This window comes from Mirounga angustirostris, unplaced genomic scaffold (genome assembly GCF_029215605.1).
Source record: "Mirounga angustirostris isolate CCGP_5_RB_7025 unplaced genomic scaffold, mMirAng1.0.hap1 SCAF_1, whole genome shotgun sequence".
Taxonomy (NCBI): Eukaryota; Metazoa; Chordata; class Mammalia; order Carnivora; family Phocidae; genus Mirounga; species Mirounga angustirostris.
In genome coordinates this window covers 157,311,119-157,330,655 of record NW_026991709.1, presented here as the reverse complement: position 1 = coordinate 157,330,655, position 19,537 = coordinate 157,311,119, and the positions used below count along the sequence as shown (strand labels likewise).

Below are 19,537 nucleotides of genomic sequence, written 5' to 3'. Positions count from 1 at the left end.
CATCAGATACCCAGACCTGAAGACCTCCCACCTGTGTCCATGTCCCCATCACTAATAACACACTATGTTGAGCTTCTTGAGAGTGGGGATCTGTTGGGTTCATTCCTGGGTCTTCAGTGACACCAGTACTTGTTTGTTGAATGAACAGGCAAGAGTCTATGCTAAGTGCTCCAACCAAATCCTACAAGAGTTTAGTGGGCAGGAGAAACCTAGGAGGGCCTCTTGGAGGAGGTGGTCATGGCAACATGGTCAAGATTCTTAGACTGGGAAATCCAAAAAGGAAGGCCATTTGGAGACAAAGGGGGGCAGTGAGTGAACATGCAGAGAAGGGCCTGTCCAAAGTATCATGGGGGTGAAGGAGGCCCCGTGTAGGTCCAAGCTGGCTATGGAGCTTGGAGAGTCAGGCCCAGCCAAATTATTGAGGACCCTGAAAGCCAAAAGCAGTGGGGACTTTATCAGATGAGTAATGGGTATCCCTTGAGGGTTTCTGAGTAGGGGCATGACCTGCTGCTTAACAATACTCCCCAAAGAGAGTATAAAGGTTTCTACAGATTTCCTAAAAGGGCAGGGTGGGCAAGAGGCCAACTAGAAGAAAGAATTGGCAGCACGGAGGGCCATGAGTGTGGGAGATGATTATTTTGATGGCTGGCAATCCCATGGTACGTGTATGTGCCAGACTCTGTTCACTTAGTCGCCAAGACAGCCTATGACGTGTGTGCTGTTATTGTGCTCATTTTCCAGGAGAGGAGACTGAAGTTCAGGGACGTGAAGGGTGCCCCATAGCCACCCCTCTGGGATAGACCGAGATCTGAAGAGCCAGAGCACTGTAGCTGCAGCCTGGGCAGAGGCTGCCCCACCCGCAGCTAGGAAGCACCTGAGCCACAGTTTAGACCCAGGAGGTCCTGCTCCAGTTCAGGCCAGAGCTGGCCTAATGAAGCCTGAGCAAGAGTGGGTGCGAGGACTGGGGTGATTCAAACAAGGCCACGCCAGGTGGATCATGGCCATGATTTTTGACAGAAAGAGTGAAGTCAAAAACTTACAGGTGCCAGTTAGGACGGAAGGAAGGCCTAAGCCGAGTTCTCTCCCCCTCCCTCTCTTCTCTCTCTCCCTGTCTGTCTGTCTGTCTGTCTGTCTCTCTCTCTCTCACACACACACACACACACACACACACACACACACACACACACACACACACTGTTCTGTGAGCTAACCAATGTCGCAGGCTGGTATCCTTTTAGGTGATCAGCCACGACCCAGGAAAGATTTGCTTATGGCAAAAGTACCACTGTTCCCAAGACAGGATTCTGTCACTGTCTATTATTTTCCTAGGGCTGCTGTTAGAAATCTGAAATGGGTTTCCTTGGGCCACAGGCAAGCAACACTAATGTGTATGCAAGGATATTGAAATCATGCTTGTTCTTTTGCTCTCTGATTGAGTCTTGTGATTCCCATTTTCGGGGCGCAAATATTACACATGAGATTGTCCTGGTTTATGTTTACATGTCTCAAAAGTTCGTGATATATTTTCAGTAGCATTAAATATATTGTAAAATATCAAGTTAAAAAATATATGCAGCAGGGCTGCATTCCTTCTGGAGGCTCCGGGGGGTTGGGGGTGGAGTGGGGGTGGATTTCTTTGTTTGCCTTTTCTAGCTTCTAGAGACTGTCTGCGGGTTTTGGCTTGTGGCCTCATCCTGTCTTCCATCTTCAAAGCCACCAGCGTAGCCAATTCAAATCTCTTTTTCTGACTCAGAAAAAGAGTCCTCTTACGAGAAAAAGAGTCCTCTTACGAGGACTCTGGTGAATATATAGGGCTGAGCTGGGTAATGCAGGATAATCTCCCATCCTCAAATCCTTAATCTGCAAAATCACATCTGTTTTGCCTTGTAATTTAACGTATTCATAGGTTCCAAGGCATAGAGTGCAGACGTCTTTGGGGGCCGTTATTCTGCCCACCACACCATTAGGCATCCAGAATTCTCCAACCTGATGACTAAACCCAGGACATTCTATGAATTAATCCTATGAATTCCCCCTAAGGGAACAGGCCACTGAGTTTGTTAGATTTTCAGGCCTATTGAGGCCAGGTGGGAGTGGGGAGTTGTCTAGAATATTCTTTCCAATTTATGTGTCTTGAATGCATCTGATTTTATCAATAAGAACCCACTTAGAACATGTATTATATGATTAATGGGCCATAATTTCACCAATGATAATTCACCTCTGACATTTTTTTTTTTTTTAAGGATTTTATTTATTTATTTGACAGAGAGGGAGAGAGAGAGAGGAAGCATGAGCAGGGCGAGGGGCAGAAGGAGAGGAAGAAGCATGTGGGACTTGATCCCAGGACCCTGGGATCATGACCTGAGCTGAAGACAGACACTTAACCGACTGAGCCCCCCAGGCGTCCCAACCTCTGACATTCTATATGCTGCACAGCAGACCCTCTGATGTAGACTGAGATTTGGAGAACTGAAGTACTCATGGTCACATCCTGTGATTAGCATGCCAGCTGACCACCCAGGACATGAGTTGCCAAGTAGGGTGCCTGCTGGCTCTCCCCGTGGGTGTTGTGATATCTTAAAATAAACCAAAGTCCTCTAAACAAGGAAGCTACAAAGCCGGGTTAGGGAGGAAGCAAGAACTACTCCTTAGGTTCTGGTTTAGGGGTCTTTAAAAGAGCCGGTGAGTAGAGGCGCTGTGTGCTGGACAGTGCGCATTTTCTCCTCTGATCCTTTTGACTACACAGTTGAGTAGGCCATGCCAAGAGATGAGGAGACTGAGGCAGGGGTGAGCAACCCAGGGTCACACAGTAGGTGGCAGGGCCAGGGGCAGGCTCAGCTCTGGCTGCTGTTCATGCTTCTCAGGGGGCCGCCGACCCTGTCACTACACCCAGCCTTTCCTCACTGAGCCTACTCTGCAGAGGTCCCCAAGGTCCCTGGGTACCTGGGCTCCCCCATAGTCCTGCCTCATGCCTGTGGTGGGATCTTGGGCAGATACAACCTGTCTGAGCACCATTTTCTCATCTTAATGCTGAGAGTTGCTCCCAATAAGAGACTTGGAGCATTGAATCCTGGCCAGCAAACAGATCTGCTGCTTTGTGAATTTTTTCACAAGAAATATTTACTGCATGTCTATTACATAACTCTAGACATAGGGGACAAAGTTATCGAACAAAACTATAATAGAAGACAATGTTCCTGAACTAAGTAAAAACATGAAATTGTCGATAAAAAGATACAGTTTATCCTGGAAAGAGAAAAAAATGAAAATCTGATGTAGGATAGTTGACATTAAGACATATCTAGACTAAATTAGTGAATTTCGGGGATAAAGAAAAATTCAATGGTCATAAAATGGAAATCTTATGCAAGGGGAAAATATGGCACCCAGAGATTTTGTGCTGCATTTAGGATTCAGGAACTTGCCAGAATCCCCTTTATGTGTATGGCATACATGCATTCTTCCTTCAGAACAGGCTGAATTTTTTACAGCGTTTAAAGACATTTTGAAGAATGGCCAAGTTATTTCTATCAATTGATACATTTTAAAAATCATAGAATTTGACAAGTTTGAGTCCAGGACCTCGGTAAGTTCAAGTGAAGCCGGCCCTGCTGTGAGGACATCGGATTCCCACTGTGCTGCCCCGTTAGCGGGTTGTGAAATCTGTTTAGGGGGTTGCAGTCAGTATTAGAAAATGAAATAAAAGAAACTAGAACAGGATAGAATACATTAGGAACTATGTAGTAAGGTCAAGTCTTGTGTAGATTTTGTGTGTGTGTGTGTTATGTATTGCTTTTGAAACTTCTCTTTAAATGCTCAGTTTCACTTGAAAAGCTCTTATGAGAAGCTCTACACCAGCTAGAAAACAACAGTAATCTTTGTGTTGAGGTGTACATGCACAGAAAGCAGCCAAAACCACGTGTGCACAGATGTGAATGTCACAGGTGCACAGGGAGAGGGGGACAGACCCGGGCCTTGAAGGGGGACCGCTGTCCTGACGTCTAATGCGTGGCTTGGCCTATCAACAGAGTTATGCAGTGTGTCCCTTAAGTGTGGGCTTCTTTCACTCAACAGCAGGTTGGGAGAGGCTGCCCGGCCGCTGCATGTCGCTGTGGATGGTTTATCCTCGTTGATACCCTGTAGTGGTTCCCAAAATGGGGTCCCCGGGCCAGCAGTGGCAGCACCAGGGAACTGGTCAGAGACGCAGATCAGAGGCTGCACCAGACCCTCTGGGTGATTCCGACGTCTGCTGGAGTGTGAGACCCTCCTGCTGCAGCATATTCCTAGCCACTCTTCTTGAGGGAGAAACTCCTATTTCTCATCAGTTGTTTTTCCAAGGGAGAAGGGATGATGCATGTCTTTTCCACATGAAAATTAACGCCCTGAGCTGGGGTTTTCTTTATGGCCTCTCTTGCCATCTGCTGCCTCCTGATTACCCATCTCCTTTCTTTCCTCCTATCCCACCCAGCCCCTAAGGCCCCAGTGACACCCTCGTCCCTCAGTCCTGGGTGTGTCTTACCCAGGCAGCGTTGGACCTCTGGGTGCATTGCACAGGTGGTTCTGCTCCTAGCCCTCTGCCCCAGGCACCTGCGCTCCTGGCTAGACATCCAGTGCCATCTCCCTGGTAGTACTTCTGTCCCTGCCCAAATGCTGGCATACCTAGTCCTGGGCCCTAGCGTCTTCTCCCATCACCTGCTGCCTCCCCGTGTCCAAAGCCTACCTATCTTCCTCAAGTATCACACCACCTCTTCCCTCAGCAGATAGGCACTGAGTGAATGAGGGAATAAATTCACCACACCCAGCTCCTCATCTCCCCACCCCCAAAGCGCTTTGTGCCCCAGGGTCAGCTGGTTGAAGAAATGGCCTCCACATCCACCCAGACACCAGGCTGTCACCTTGGTCCCCTCTCGCACTTTGCCTGCCTCCAGGCTCTAGTCCAGGTGTTGGAAGGAAGAGTGCTATGAAGGGGTCTGCCAGGACTCCCGCCCTCCTTGAACTTAGCAAGACAGATTGTAAGCGATAAAACAAGCAACCCCTAGAACATCCAACAGTGAAAAGCTTGGGAAGGAGACAGAGGCAGGGGGAGAGCCTGGGAGTCAAGAGGGGAAGGTCAAGGCAGCCCACTGCAGAGCAGGGGCATCTGGACTGAGGCTTGAGTAGAGGAAGAGACCCTCCAAGAGAAGGCAGGGTGGCAGAGTGGGTTTAGGCAGAGGGAAGGGTAAGTGCCAAGGCCCTGCGCCAGGACCAGGACCCTCAGGGACGTCTGGAGGATTGACAAGAGGGTTTGGGAGTTGGTCTGGATGAGAAGCCCTGGGAAGGTTTCTTCTTTCTCTTGGCCTGCTGTCCCTGGCTCCAGGCTCTGCCCCAGGCCTGCCTGGATCTGGAGGGATCTCACTTCCGGAGCTGCAACTGTGCAGTTGTGCATTGTCTGAGGCTGGTTGCCAAGCTGGGCGCTGATGCAGTGTTGCTTCTCTACACTTGCACAAGTTGGCCGTGGGCTCCTGGCAGATCTGCTTTCCCCACCGTTGAGTCTGCATCTCCCACTGTAGCTGCAAGCCTCAGGGCAGGCCCCTCTCTCTCTGGTCCTTGACTGGGATAAACAAATGCAGGGACTAGAGATCTGCCTACATGAAGCGGGGAGGACAATCAGGGAAGGCTTCTTGTAGGAGGTGACATTGTAGATGGGCTTGAAGTGAGAACTAGGTAGTCTCTGGGTGGGGGCATAGGTTTCTCAGTGGAGCAGAGGCGAATCTCAGTAGGGAAAGGGGATGGCCTCACAGTGTTTGGCCTGGAGATCGCCCGCCTCCATCTGCCCCTCCCCCTTCTCCTCCCCCAGTTGGCGCTGAGGAATGCCCTGCGCTACTTCCCCCCGGATGTCCAGGAGCTACTGGCCCCTGAGTTTGCCCAGGAGCTGCGACTGTATGGGCATATCTACATGTACCGGTTCTGCCCTGACATGAAAATGAGGTCAGTGCTGGGGGGTGCAGCGTCAAAGGGGGCCCCGAGTGGGCAGCTCATGAGAGGGACGGAGCTGGAGGTCAGCCGGGGGGAATCCAGGCTATCCACACTAGGAGGCCCACAGCTGTGGCGAGCTGAGTGGACAGCCCTCACACAGAGGGGGGGGTTGCCGTGTTGTCGTCTGTGGGGGTTCTGTAGCCTCGAGTTGGCTACAGCCGCCAGCCTGGCCAGGAGATGAGGGAATCCTTTTCAGACAGGTGTCTCTGACCTACCGTCCTGGGGAGTCAATCCTGAGCAATTCTGGAGCCAAATTGTATATGAAATCCCTTTCCTAAACTTCATGCCTTGTCCTACCGAGAGATGAGGAGAGCTTTAAAGGGATGGCTCTGTCAGTGTCCTCAAACAGCTTAGGTTCCGCATTAGGGGGGTCTCAGGCTGAACGGTGCATGGCACTGGAGGCCTTGTAAAAAAAAGGTAGATGGCTGGGCCTCACCCTACATTGTGGATTCAGCAGTTCTGGGGGGTGGGGGCCCGAGGGTCTGCCATTCTCATGGTTCCCAGACAATGCTGCCCCCACCCAGAGCTCACACTCTAAGCACCACTGTTCTGGAATATGCTGAGGCCCAGACTTGTCTGGAACCACCCCAGGGAATGTAATTCTCCCCATAAAGTAGGAGCCACATCCCCTCACTCCTGTCAGGGCCTGTCGGCCTGGCATCTGCTCTAGAATTGATGCCCAGGAGCACTGGTGGCATGAAGGAAAGAAGGGATGAATAAACTCCATCTGGAGTAGAGGCTTCTGGAAGGCAGACATCAGCTTTGCTTCATCCATTTTCTCCCAGTTGGACCTTGCCAAGTGGGGACAAGGGGTGGTGCAGCTGGGTAGGGACCTAACTCCCCATCAGGGGAGGGGAACAACGTGAGCACCAGAGTGGGCTGGCCTGGATGGTTTGGAACTGCCATCTGCTGGCAACTCCCGGGCGACTTCGGCAGGATGCCGTCTGGCTGTCCACACCTGCGTGGCCAGGTGCTGGGCTGTGGCCAGCGTGGGCCTGAGCTTCAGCGGGCAGGGAGCCTGGTGCCCTCCCATCGTCACACCTGGTGGCTGGACTCCCCTTGCAGGGCCTACCCGATCGGGCAGTACCCCTGCCGGACAAGAGCTGCTGCAGCCATCATGCACATGATCATGAACAACCTGGACCCTGCCGTGGCCCAGGTAACAACCGGGGGAAACTGAGGCCTGGGGCCAGCACTGCCCAATAGAAACGTAACTCAAGACATACGTATAATGCTTTTAAGCTTTTGATTTAGAAACAAAGATAGATTCATAGGAAGTTGTAAAGATAGTGGAGAGGGGACCACTAAACCTGCTTCCAGCTTCCCCCAGTGGCTGTATCTTCTGTGACTACCACACAGCATCAACATTGCTATAATGGACACACATGTCATTTTAAATTTTCTAAAAGCCTCATGAAAAAGTAAAAAACAAACAAACAGATTTACTATTGTATTTTGTTTATCCCAATGTACCAGAAATATTATCATTTTAACCTGTAGTATAAACATTATTGAAATATTTTACAACCTTTTTTCCTACTAAGTCTTTGAAGTCGGGGTGTATTTTACATTCAGAGCACGTCAGACGAGCTATGGTTCAAGTGTTCGATAGCCACACGTGGATGATGCCACCCAGTCTGGCCATGTGTGTCCGGCACGGGCGTCCTTGGGGGCCAGGCTGTACGTCAGATGCCCATTTTGAGAAAGGATAGCCTTTGCAGGGGTGTGTCCAAGTATTAAACTTGAGGGCAATATGGTCCTAGAATTTGAATGTTCCACCTCGAGGCGAGAACTTCCTCAGCCCTGGCCCTGGCCTCAGAACCTGGTCACAGACGGACCCCTGACATTGACCCTGGGCTAAGTTCCCAGAGGGACCCCAGATCCAGGTCTGACCCTCACCTCACACTGAGCTCTTACCTGGTCACAGGTGGGCCAATGTTCCCTGGGCCTCGCCCTTTCTGCCTTCTCTCCCTGCCCTTAACACTCCTTCTTCAAGGGCCATCAGCCACCTTGCCCTCTTGAGCACAGTGCCGAGGTGGGGGCCCTCCCAGGCCCCCATCTCAGATGATACCATGTCTTCTCCAGTTTCCCCAGGAGCTCGTGACCTATGGAGGAAATGGGCAGGTGTTCAGCAACTGGGCTCAGGTATGCTGGACTGTATGGCTTCCCCCCACCCCACCCCACGTCTTCTGGCCTGGTAGGAGCTTACAACCAGGGCTCAGGACTCAGGTCTCTGCCTCCCTGTTGCCTGAGAGGACAACACTGGAGATACTCAGTTACTGACAGTTCCAAGGTCATGAATGGCAGTATTGGAGGCACCAAGAGCCACTGGAGAGTAATGAAGGCCTGGAGGGATGGGGCACTGGCAGCACTTCTAGGGCTGTGGGAGCTCTCTGGGCCTGGGTGGGGACTTGGGGTGCGGCGTGCCCCCCCCCTTACAGAGCCCTCCATGTTTCCTCTCCCCTGCAGTTCTGGCTGACAATGTCCTACTTGTCGCAGATGACGGAGGAGCAGACCCTGGTCATGTATAGTGGACACCCACTGGGCCTCTTCCCGAGCAGCCCCCAGGCCCCCCGGCTGGTCATCACTAATGGGATGGTGGGTCCTGGGGCAGCTGGGCATTGTCCTGCCTTGGGGTGGGAGAGCCAGGTGCCCCCAACACCTGCCTCCCCATCATTCCCTCTGTGAGCCCCCAGCCCTTGGCTCCCATCCCTCTTTTCCAGGTCATTCCCAACTACTCCTCCAGGACAGAGTATGAGAAGCTCTTTGCCGTGGGAGTTACAATGTAAGTCCTATCTCACTATTGCAGTTTATATGAGGGTGTTTCCACCTCAGCCATGTGGTGGCTATGTAGCAACATTAAAAACAATTTGAAAAACCCTCACAATGGCAGCACCAAAGCACAATTGCCTGTTGACATATTCCCTAGGGGTTTTGTGGATATGCATACTACAGTTTTTATACACTTGCGAGCAAGTGAACAATTTGGATCCTGCTTTTTCCCAACATTTCGTTATGTTATGAACAATTTCAAATAGACAAAACATTGAAAGAATTAACAGTGAATACCGAGATTCTGTGTTTAACACACTACCAAACTCTGTGTCCCGTGTCTATCTACCCATCCCTCTATCCATCTGTCTGACTAACTTGGCTTTTGATGCGTCTCAAAGTAAGCTGTAGATATGATGGCCTGGAATTCAGTATTTGTTTACAGGGTTTTTTTTTTTCCTTTTGAAGTAAAATTTACATGAAATGCACACATCCTAGTGCACCATTTGATAAGTTTGACAAATGTGTGCACCTTGCAACCCAAACTCCAAGATACAGAGCACAACCATTTCATCTGTCGTAAAATTAATGCATGCTCTAAATTGAAAGCTTTTCCCTCAAACATTATGAAAAGAGCTACAGTGGAAGGGAAATCCCTCTCCCACCCTATACTCCCCATTTCAGGCGAGTAAAGGCTGTGGCTTTCCAAACATTTCTTGCTCACATGGTTACAGGTTTAGGTAGACCGTTGCAGGCCCTCTGCACTAGCCTTTCCACCTTTGACGATATCGTTCCATTTAAGGGAACGTGAAAGTCTAATTAACCCGTATTTTACCTGCAATGTTCAATTGTAGCATGATTTATTTGACCCCCTTGCCACCTGATTTGGGTTGTTTCCAGTTCTTTGGGCTTATAAAGAATGCTACAGTGAATGTCCTGATCTGTATATTTTTGTGGATCTCTGGGAGTGTTGCTCTGGACTAATAACCATGTGAAGTTGTTACTGGGACCAACAAAGTGGGTCCACTCCTCGGAGAGCTATAGACAGAGATCACGCCAGGTGGCGTTGCCTCACAAAGTCACTTTATTCGCAGAAATACGGACATCACAGGGAATAACGTCCAAACCACTCTCCCAGCAGGGGCAAGCAGGCCCCTTTTAGTAGGGTTTTTCAGAGGGTGATTTTAATATTATAATGAGGCTGCGGTAACTGTCAGGCACTTTCTGATTCATCTGCACAGGGGGTTGTTCTCAAATGTTTCTACTCCCATTCCAGTAGTTCCTTCCTTAGTTTCTAAAAGAGGAAATTGACAGGCAGGAGCCTCTAGGCATTTCCTGAGTTCAGAGTCAGTCCTGAGTTCAGGTGTTTGAGGGGCCTCACCAGTGACCAAGGGTGATCAGGTCTGTCGTATTGGGAGTCAGTTAACCAGGCCTCAGGCTAGTACTTTATAATATAATCATCATAATAGTCACTACCATGTGTCTTAAGATTTATAGATACCTTCACATTTGGTCCTCTACACAAGCCTCAGCACTGGGTGCCCTTCTTCGTCCATTTTGTGCAGGAAGAAACCGAGGCTCAGAAACCCAATTATTTTTCTGGTTAGTCATAAGTAGTTACTATTATTATTATTTACTAGGAGGCCCCACCGCCTCTTCTGTGTCAGTGGAAGCAGCCGCCAGGTCAGAGGGGCAGGATCTGTGTCCTGGATCCGCTGCCTCCTAAGTGTGACTTTGGACAAGTTGGTATGCTTCTGTTTCGTAGGTTCAGGATGGAAGTTTAAAGAGAGTGGAACTGCAGAGTCAGACCTGGTCTGCCACACCTGAGGGTTGACCCAGGTGCTGTGGGCAATTGGCTAAATGGATGCAAATTGCCCACAGAGGTGGGAAGAGGTTTACATGTATACGGGATCTGAGAACCTCTAACAGAAGCAAAGCCGGCCTTTTCACTGTCAGGCTGACAAAACAAAGCTACAGAATACAACGAGTACTAGGGAGGATGTGGGAAAACAGGCAGTCACAGATTGTGGGTGGTCTAGGTCAGTACAGCAAGGCTGGGGGTGGCCAGGAGGACTACATCTAGCAGCTGGGGTCAAAGTTCCCAGTGAAGTTAACTTGATCCCACAATTTTACCTCCAGGAGTTATTTTGGGAGCAACATGCAGGGGATAACTTGAGCACAAAGGACCGAATCAGACGGATTTAAAATCAGTTCCCAGCTCTGCTGCATATCCCTGTATAACCTTGGCACTTGGATCCTATCTATAAAGAGGGGATTTAATAGCTCCTGCCTCAAAGAGTTGTGTGAGAATTCATGAAATGATAGAAGGGACACCCTTTTCCACGTGACACAAAGGGAGCCCTTGAGCCCTCTGCTTGAGTTGATGTGGGCTCACTAGGGAGCACACCCTGTGGCAGAGGGTAGGGGGCCCATGCAGCCTTGTGGGCGGTTATGATGGTTTCACCCATCTCCCTGGGTGGGTATTTATTATCTTAGCACTGTTTTTTATGTTGTTTAATAGACAACCTTCCAAGGTAAGGATAATGCCTCCCCCTTTTTTGGAAGAAGATGCAGAGGTTCCACATGGCCTGGTGCCTTATCCAAATTATGGGATAGACTTGGCATCAGGCACAGAGCTGCAAGAATCAGGATCCACCGTTGATCCAGGAGAGAGGAGGGGCTGGGGAGAGTTGCTGGGGGACAGGAACCCGGTAGAAAAGAGATAGGGAGTTGAAATTGACGAAGGAGAAAAGCAAGCGTCAGTAAGCCCTGGAGCATCTTACCTCAGTGGTCCTCAGGGAAGAGGAAGGTTAAGGCAACAGAAGAATGCAGTCCTTCCCCCATTGCATTGCCAGAAAATACAAGTGTTTGATAATTATCAAGTGATGGACACAGACATGCTCATGCATTGCAGGTGACAGTTACTTTGGCATTTGAGAGTATCTATTCATATTTGAAATGTTTGCACCCGAGGACCCAGCTCTAGTCCTTCCTGATTCCTTCGCTGGGCCTCGGGAGAGGGGGAGCAGGCAGCTCACTGCCACTTCAGTGTTGGTAGTTTGCATAGTGAGACCGCAGGGGGCAGGGGAACATTCTGTGGCTTCTGATATTGCGTGCTGCGGAGCCATGAATAGGAAAGAGCAGGATCTGTGTGTGCCGTGGTGGAAAGGACTGCACCGCTGATGTGCCCTGCGCGGACACAGTACCGCTCGCTACCTACGCAGTGGGGCCGTTTATGCAAATAACACTGATACTGATGACAACGGTGACCCACATGCAAACGGTGCTCCCAGGGCCCTTCGCGGCAGTCAGCCTCACCAAGGCACGGCACAGCGGCTCGGTGAGCTCGGATACACGCGTGTGCCGTGCCAGCCCCTCTCTGAAGACACCACCCCTGCCTCCTGCAGCTTCGTGCCGCCCTCCAGCAGGTAGACTCCCCAGTGGAAGGTCACCGAGGGTCATAGGATGGAATCCCACAGAACATACTCTTTCACGTCTGGCTTCTTCACGGAGCCACTTGACACACAGTAGGACTTCGGTTGTTTTCTTTGCCACGTAGCATTTCGTTGTGTTCATATGCTGCCATCACTTCTCTGTCCTCTGTGATGGGTGATCCAACAGTTTCATGGGGTGGCCGCTTTAAACAGTGGTGTGCGTGTCTTTACATGGGTGTGAGCCTGGACCGTGGAAGTGCTGGGTCTCGCTCAGCCTCCGCTGATATGGCTCAATAGTCCCCAAAGTGATTTTACCAATTATAGTACAATTTTGAATAAAACAAAATTTGTTATAAAAGATCCAGGAGGTCAGAGGGGACCAGAATTGGGGGACTGTAGCTTTATCTCTGTTTACTTTTTTTTGAAGGAAAATGTATTAATGCATTTGGGGGTAATTAAAAAGGAATTTTAAGCCATGTAATGTGGAAGCCGTGCCTGGCTCTGGGCTCACCCCTGGCCTTGCCTTGTCTATGGTCAGGTACGGCCAGATGACCGCAGGCAGCTACTGCTACATCGGTCCCCAGGGAATCGTCCACGGCACAGTGGTGAGAAACAGGGCCACGCCTGGCTGCAGGGGTGGGAGGCTGATGTGCTGGAGGGGACAGCAAGCGCCTACGTCTTCTCCCGGCAGCTCACCGTGTTGAATGCGGGCCGACGGTACCTGGGTGTCAAGGACCTCACTGGTAAGGTCTTTGTCACCTCCGGGCTGGGCGGAATGAGTGGCGCTCAGGCCAAAGCTGCAGTCATCGTGGGGTGCATCGGTGTGATAGCAGAGGTGAGCCCGGCAGGAGCCCGGTCCCTGCCCCCGGGCTTCCTCCCTCCATCCAGAGCCGCTCACAGCTCTTTCTTCTCTCGCCATCGCCGCCCCAAAGCCTCCCAGTGTGAGTTCCCACGGCAGCATATGCCCGCTGCCTTCAAAGTGCCCATCACCTTCCATGGTCAATGCCTGCTGATGCTGTCCCGCGAAACTGACCTTCTGTGGGCACTTCTTCCCCTATCCCACCGAATCCCGGGAATTTGGCCGGTGGATAATGAATGTGGATAAATGAGCATAGACTTCCCCACTCAGACAGGTCAGAGTCAGGCATCAGTGGAAGTGTGTGCAGGCGGCTCATGCTCAGCGGCTCTCACGGCTTTCTTGGGGAGTGCCAAGGACAGAAGGGAGGCAAAGCCTTCTGTCCTTGGCACTCCCCAAGAAAGCCGCGAGGGGGCTTTCTGGTCCGTGAGAGGGGGCTTTCTTCTTCTTCTTTTTTTTTTTTTTAAAGATTTTTATTTATTTATTTGAGAGAGAATGAGAGACAGAGAGCATGAGAGGGAGGAGGGTCAGAGGGAGAAGCAGACTCCCCGCCGAGCAGGGAGCCCGATGCGGGACCTGATCCAGGGACTCCAGGATCATGACCTGAGCCGAAGGCAGTTGCTTAACCAACTGAGCCACCCAGGCACCTGAGAGGGGGCTTTCTGATCCAATGCCCCAACCTTGGGGGCTGCTGATCCAATGCCATTTCCCCCAGGAGAGGAGGCGAGGAACTTTAAGACAAACCTTGGTTGGGGTTGGGGGTACTTTCTCATGGGAGATGTATTTCCAGCTTTCAGGGGGACAGAGGACGGCCCGAGTGTCCTGGCACAGGTGTCTCTTAAGCAACTTGTATTTAGAATAATCAATATGCCAGAGTGGAACATTTTGGGGAGCCTGCCCTTGGCCCCTACACGGAAAATAAGTTATAGCAACTAATACTAGCTTTCTCAGAGCTCATCCCCGGGAATCTGCAGGAAAGCAGCCTATGTTTTTATTTTTGTTTCTTAAAGATTTTATTTATTTACTTGAGAGAGAGAGCATGAGCAGGGGAGGGGCAGAGGGACAGGGAGAAGCAGACTCCCCGCTGAGCAGGGAGCCTGATGTGGGACTTGATCCCGGGACTCAGAGATCATGACCCGAGCTGAAGGCAGCCGCTTAACCGACTGAGCCACCCAGGCGCCCCCAGCCTATGTTTTTAAAAAGCCTTGACTTCCCCTTGCCGCATCCTCAACGCTCATCCTCATCTACGTTCCCCTGTATCTTCAAAAAGCGTTTGCCACAGAGAGAACACTCAGTAAATATGTGTGATAAAATTCCCAAATAGTACATAAGTAATCCTAAAGAGAGAGAAAGCGAGAGAAGCCTTGGTGATACGCACTTCTGTGATTCACACTCAGTTGATACTAAGTCTGTGTCATACATTCTTGTACTTCTTAGGAACCCACTTGGCTTCAGGTAACAGAAAATCAAACTATAGCAGCTTCCACAAATAGGGTTTTATTTTTCTCACACAGCCAGCAGTGCTGGCATTGGTCCAGCAGCTCAGTGATGTCAAGGCCAACATCTCTCGATTGTCTTGGGTTTCCTTCATGGATACAAAATGGCTGTTCCAGCCCCAGCCTAGCCCATCTCCATTTAAGGCAGGAAGGAGAAGGGAAGTGCCATCTATGACTGAGAAAATAATACTTAAGAAACCCCTTCTTTTACCTCATTGGTCAGTATTGGATCAAATGGAAGTTCTTACCTAAAAGGGAGGCTGGAGACAGTGGACTAGTTGTGGTTCGCCTGGACTGGGGCTGAGCACAGTGTCCCTGTGAAAATCTGGGTTCTGTTGATAAGGAAGGCAGGAGGGAGAATAAGTATTGGAAAGCAGCTCACAGCCTCTGCCCTGATACTGCGTTATAAAAGTGGGTGACTTACATGGGGGACGGCATCTTCCTAGTGGAGGCTGGCATGCCCAGTAACTGGGAGACCCTGTGTCTCATGGTCCCAGGTGGATAAAGCCGCCCTCATGAAACGCCACGAGCAAGGATGGCTGATGGAAGTGACCGACAGCTTGGACCACTGCATTGAAAGACTCAGGTACAGTGCCTGACACGTGAGCATGGGGAAGTGGTTAGACCCCAAGAAGGGGCCTGGAGGCTGGGCTGCTTTACATGGGCCTGTTAAATGCCTGACACTTGGCCACAGGTGGCGCCTCACCAAGTGACCCCACAGAGGTCGTACTATACCAACATCACAGGACCCACCATGGGGTTTGAATCACAACCCCGAGATCAAGAGTTGCGTGCTCTACTGACCGAGCCAGCCAGGCGCCCCTTCTAATTCCATTAGAATTTCTCACTAGTCCCTAGGGCTAGGGTGCAGGTAACTCTGGAGTTCCCATACCTGGTGGTCAGACACTTGCTGCTAAATGATTTTCTTGATATTGAGCCACCGTTTTGCAAAGACTACGCCTTGTATTTCTCACTGTTGTGGCCTCAGTGCCCAGCCCAGAGCCTAGCACATAGTAGGTGCTCATCTAATCTGTTGGGGGGAAATGAGCCTTTGAAAGATGGAACTGTTCCTCAGCGTGACTCCAGTTTAGGGGTAAGCTGATCTTCCTCCCCACTCATGCTCTGGTTCTCAGGGTGGGGGACAAGGGGTTGGCAACATTTCCCTTTGGTTTGATGTTTTCTGAGGTATTTTAGCGGGAATGGGGGGAGGACTGCCCTGGGGGCTGCTGATCCCATGCCATTTTGTTTGTTTGTTTTAGAGAGAACACAAGAGGGCAGGGGAAGGGCACAGGGAGAGAGAATCCCAAGCAGACTCCCTGCTGTGCGCAGAGCCCTACATAGGGCTTGATCTCACGACCCTGAGATCATAACCTGAGCCAAAATCAAGAGTTGGACGCTTCACCTACTGATGCCGGTTTTTTGAAGCTTCCTCTTACTTTGCAGAACTGAGCTCTGTTTGGGGAAGACACACTGCACAGTGGTTCTCCAGCTCTGCTATAATTAGATTTGCCCAGGGCTCTTCAAAAGGGGCTTATAGGAAAATGTTCAAGCATATACTGAATTGAGAAATACTCCCATTACCAGGATTGGATACTATTTGACACTGATCTTTTAAAAATACTAGTTTGACCCCATTGCACGCCTGTGTAAAACTCTCGGGTGAGTTTCCATTAAATATAGGAATATAGGAGAAATTCCAGACTTCTAGTGGGACATTGATGGGTCTGGCTCCTAAACCTGTTAATGCTGTTGAGCATCCTGAACACACTCACACACTTGCACACATGTGCATGCACTTGTACACACACACACACACACACACACACACCACAGAACCAGGTCAAATCTTTTTAACAGAGTGCCTCAAGCAGCCCGTCGGGTTATACTTCTGCTCCCTGAGCTACGGAAGGCACAGATGGGAGTGGAGTGAGCCTCTGGGAGTGGAGGCCCAGTCCCCGTGCTGGTCTGCAGCTGGGATCCCATCTTCCTTCTCTGCTGGTCACTGCTTCCACACTCCTCACTGCTCTAGGACTGTATGCCTTTTCCTGCTTCGTTTTCCTTGCGCTCGGGAAAGGGGCACGTCGGCTCCACAGGCATCTCTGCCAAGCGTGGTGTTCAGTCAAACCGCATCTCTGAGTGGTGCCCAAACTCCCCACGTATTCGTGCTTTCTGACCCCTCTCCTACCTGTGGGGCTTTATGTATTACATCTTCTGTATTTTTTATCTGTATTAAATATGCTGTCTTTTTTTTTTTTTTGTCCTTTTATTTCTCCCAATAATGTTTGGAGTCATCTTTTTTTAAGATTTTATTTATTTATTTGAGACAGAGAGAGAGAGAGCATGAGAGATGGGGAGGGGAAGAGGGAGAGGGAGAAGCACACTCCCCATTGAGCACGGAGCCCAAGGTGGGACTCAGTCCCAGGGCCCTGAGATCATGACCCGAGCCCAAGTCAGACACTCAATCGACTGAGCCACCCAGGCGCCGCTCATCTTTTTTTTTAAGGTTTATTTATTTTAGAGAGAAAGAGAGAGAGCATGAGCACATGCAAGCAGGGGGAGGGGCAGAGGGAAGGGATCTCAAGCCGACTCCCCACTGAGCACAGAGCCTGAGGCGGGGCCCCTATGTGGGGCTCGAGATCTCACGTTCCTGAGATCATGGCCTGAGCCAAAATCAAGTCAGATGCTTAACCGACTGAATCACCCAGGTGCCTTCTGGAATCACCTTTAGTGATGTCTACAATTTTAGGATCACCTTGCATGAGTTCTAGAACAATCCCAATCAGTGCGCTAACAGCAACAGCCCTGATTCTGTGAATCCCCTCAAGAAGGCTTGTCACTGTTGTCATTTCATTTCTCTCATCTGGGGCATTCAAGTCTGCTGTTACAGGTCTGGGTCCTCAAAAGCCACGCCGCAGAGGTCCCTGCACCTTGGGCCCTGCTGCTGGCACACAGTGCTTGTGGTGACCTCCAGGGTCTTCTGCATTCTTGCCAGCTTGGTGTTGGTGGGGGTGGGCAGCTGCAGGCAGGTGCAATGGGCCATCTGCTCTGCTCTCGTGCCCTTCTAGGGAAGCAAGGAAAAGGAAGGAGGTGCTCAGCCTTGGTTACCATGGCAATGTGGTGGATCTTTGGTAAGTGGGGGATGGGAGTTGGCAGCCTTGGGGACCCTGGGTGAACCTCCCCCTCCAGACAAGGTACTGATGGTGGCCTTGTGCTCCCCGGACACAAAGCTTCCAATGTACTCAGCTTAAGGCTCCGATCCCAGTTTTCAAGGCCCAGATCCTGGCCCGACTTCACAGCAGCCTTCCTACAGATGTTCTTTTGAGAGGGGAGGGCAATCCCCTCCCAGCTGGGCCGTGAACTCAGGCCCCAGAGGGTGCCTACCCTTGACCTGGGCAGGTGCTGCCCGGCATTGATCACCCCATGTCTTTCCCAGGGAGCGTCTGGTCCACGAATTGGACACAACAGGGGAGCTCTTGGTGGACCTGGGGTCAGACCAGACGTCCTGTCACAACCCATTCAATGGTGGTTACTACCCTGTGCAGCTGGGCTTTGCAGAGGCCCAGAGCCTCATGGCCTCCGACCCTGCTGCATTCAAGGGCCTAGTCCAGGAAAGGTGATGATGTCCCAGGGCTACTCCGGGTGTGTGGGGGTGGGGCTGCACACAGCTGGCAGGAGCTTTTGGACTGGGTGGCTCTGGCCTCTGCCTGGTTCTCCAGGGGCCAACTGTGTGGCCTTAGGCGAGAGCTTTAATCTCTCTGAACCTGTATCCTCCTCTGTGGGATGGGAGGAGGGTGGGATGGGATGGAAACAGAGCTGGCTGAGCCCCATGGGGTGCAGTTGAAAGGTGACAGGGGTGAGGCACAGAGGGCCTGCTCTCAGAACCTTATGGGTGGGCAGGGCTGACCACGAACCACCGGCCTCTTGCAGCCTGAGAAGGCAAGTCTCCGCCATCAACAGACTAGCCAAGGAGAACTTCTTCTTTTGGGACTATGGCAATGCCTTCCTCTTGGAGGCCCAAAGAGCAGGTGAGACACAACAAAGGCGAGATGAGGGGGCCCCAGTCTCCGCAGGCTGGGAGGGGCCAAGAGCCTGGCACTGGGCACTCTCCCTTCTCACCAGCCAGGAGTGGGCCTGGCAGGTGCCTGGAGGGAAGTGGGGACACAGCATGCAGCTTTCACCATGTCCCTGCCCAGGCCTTCTGGGAGCTGGTCCTGCTGGGTCCTTGGCCTCCCTGGGCCTCAGTTTTTCCATTTGCCTTAAGAACGTCAAGTGACACAAAGAGAGTTGGTAGGATGCTCGGATATAAGCTCCAAGGGGGGGCGGGGGGCGGGGGGTGGTAGGGAATGCAGCCTAACTTTTCTGTGAGGGAAACTCTTTTTAAAATTTAAATTCAATTAATTAACATCTGGTGTAGTCTTAGTTTCAGAGGTAGAGGTCAGTGATTCATCAGTCTTCTGTAACACCCCGGGCTCATTCCAGCACGTGCCCTCCCTAATGTCTGCGGGAGACTTTTCTGTGAAACAGGTGGCCCGTGCTGGAAGGTAAAGTGCAGAAGGTACAAAACTACAGAGAGGAAGGTCGCCCTCCCAGCCCTGCCCCTGGCTCCCCTCCTGGAGTTCAAAGGCTCTGCTGGGCCTTTTGGGGCACCAATGGACCAGGGGGTAACATGGGTACACCCCCACCCGGCCCCACACCAACAGCAGCACTTGCTGTCTCCCAACCCCAGTGGGGCTTCCCTAGGAAAACAGAGCACGTCCACTGTTTTTCCCTGGCCTCTTTGTTTAAATCCCTTCTGGAGAGCGGCATGAGTCCTCGCCTTGGGGCAGGTGGGCCAGCCCTCATACCGTCCACTGATTGATTCTGTGCGGGTGCTCTGCCCACAGGAGCGGATGTGGAGAAGAAAGGCGCCAACAAGACGGAATTCCGCTACCCCTCGTATGTCCAGCACATCATGGGGTAAG

General features: G+C 51.2%; 1 protein-coding gene across 1 annotated transcript in view; it reads left to right on the top strand.

Moving 5' to 3' along the window:
• Positions 1 to 19,537, top strand: part of UROC1 (urocanate hydratase 1) — a 45,435-nt gene that overhangs the window by 3,779 nt on the left and 22,119 nt on the right. The window contains exons 2-13 of the mRNA XM_045904189.1: positions 5,840 to 5,970; positions 7,084 to 7,177; positions 8,104 to 8,163; positions 8,488 to 8,616; positions 8,742 to 8,803; positions 12,763 to 12,829; positions 12,916 to 13,059; positions 15,074 to 15,162; positions 17,642 to 17,704; positions 18,010 to 18,189; positions 18,504 to 18,601; positions 19,460 to 19,532. Of these exons, the coding sequence (XP_045760145.1) occupies positions 5,840 to 5,970; positions 7,084 to 7,177; positions 8,104 to 8,163; positions 8,488 to 8,616; positions 8,742 to 8,803; positions 12,763 to 12,829; positions 12,916 to 13,059; positions 15,074 to 15,162; positions 17,642 to 17,704; positions 18,010 to 18,189; positions 18,504 to 18,601; positions 19,460 to 19,532 (1,190 nt within the window). The remainder of the gene's footprint in view (positions 1 to 5,839; positions 5,971 to 7,083; positions 7,178 to 8,103; positions 8,164 to 8,487; positions 8,617 to 8,741; positions 8,804 to 12,762; positions 12,830 to 12,915; positions 13,060 to 15,073; positions 15,163 to 17,641; positions 17,705 to 18,009; positions 18,190 to 18,503; positions 18,602 to 19,459; positions 19,533 to 19,537) is intronic.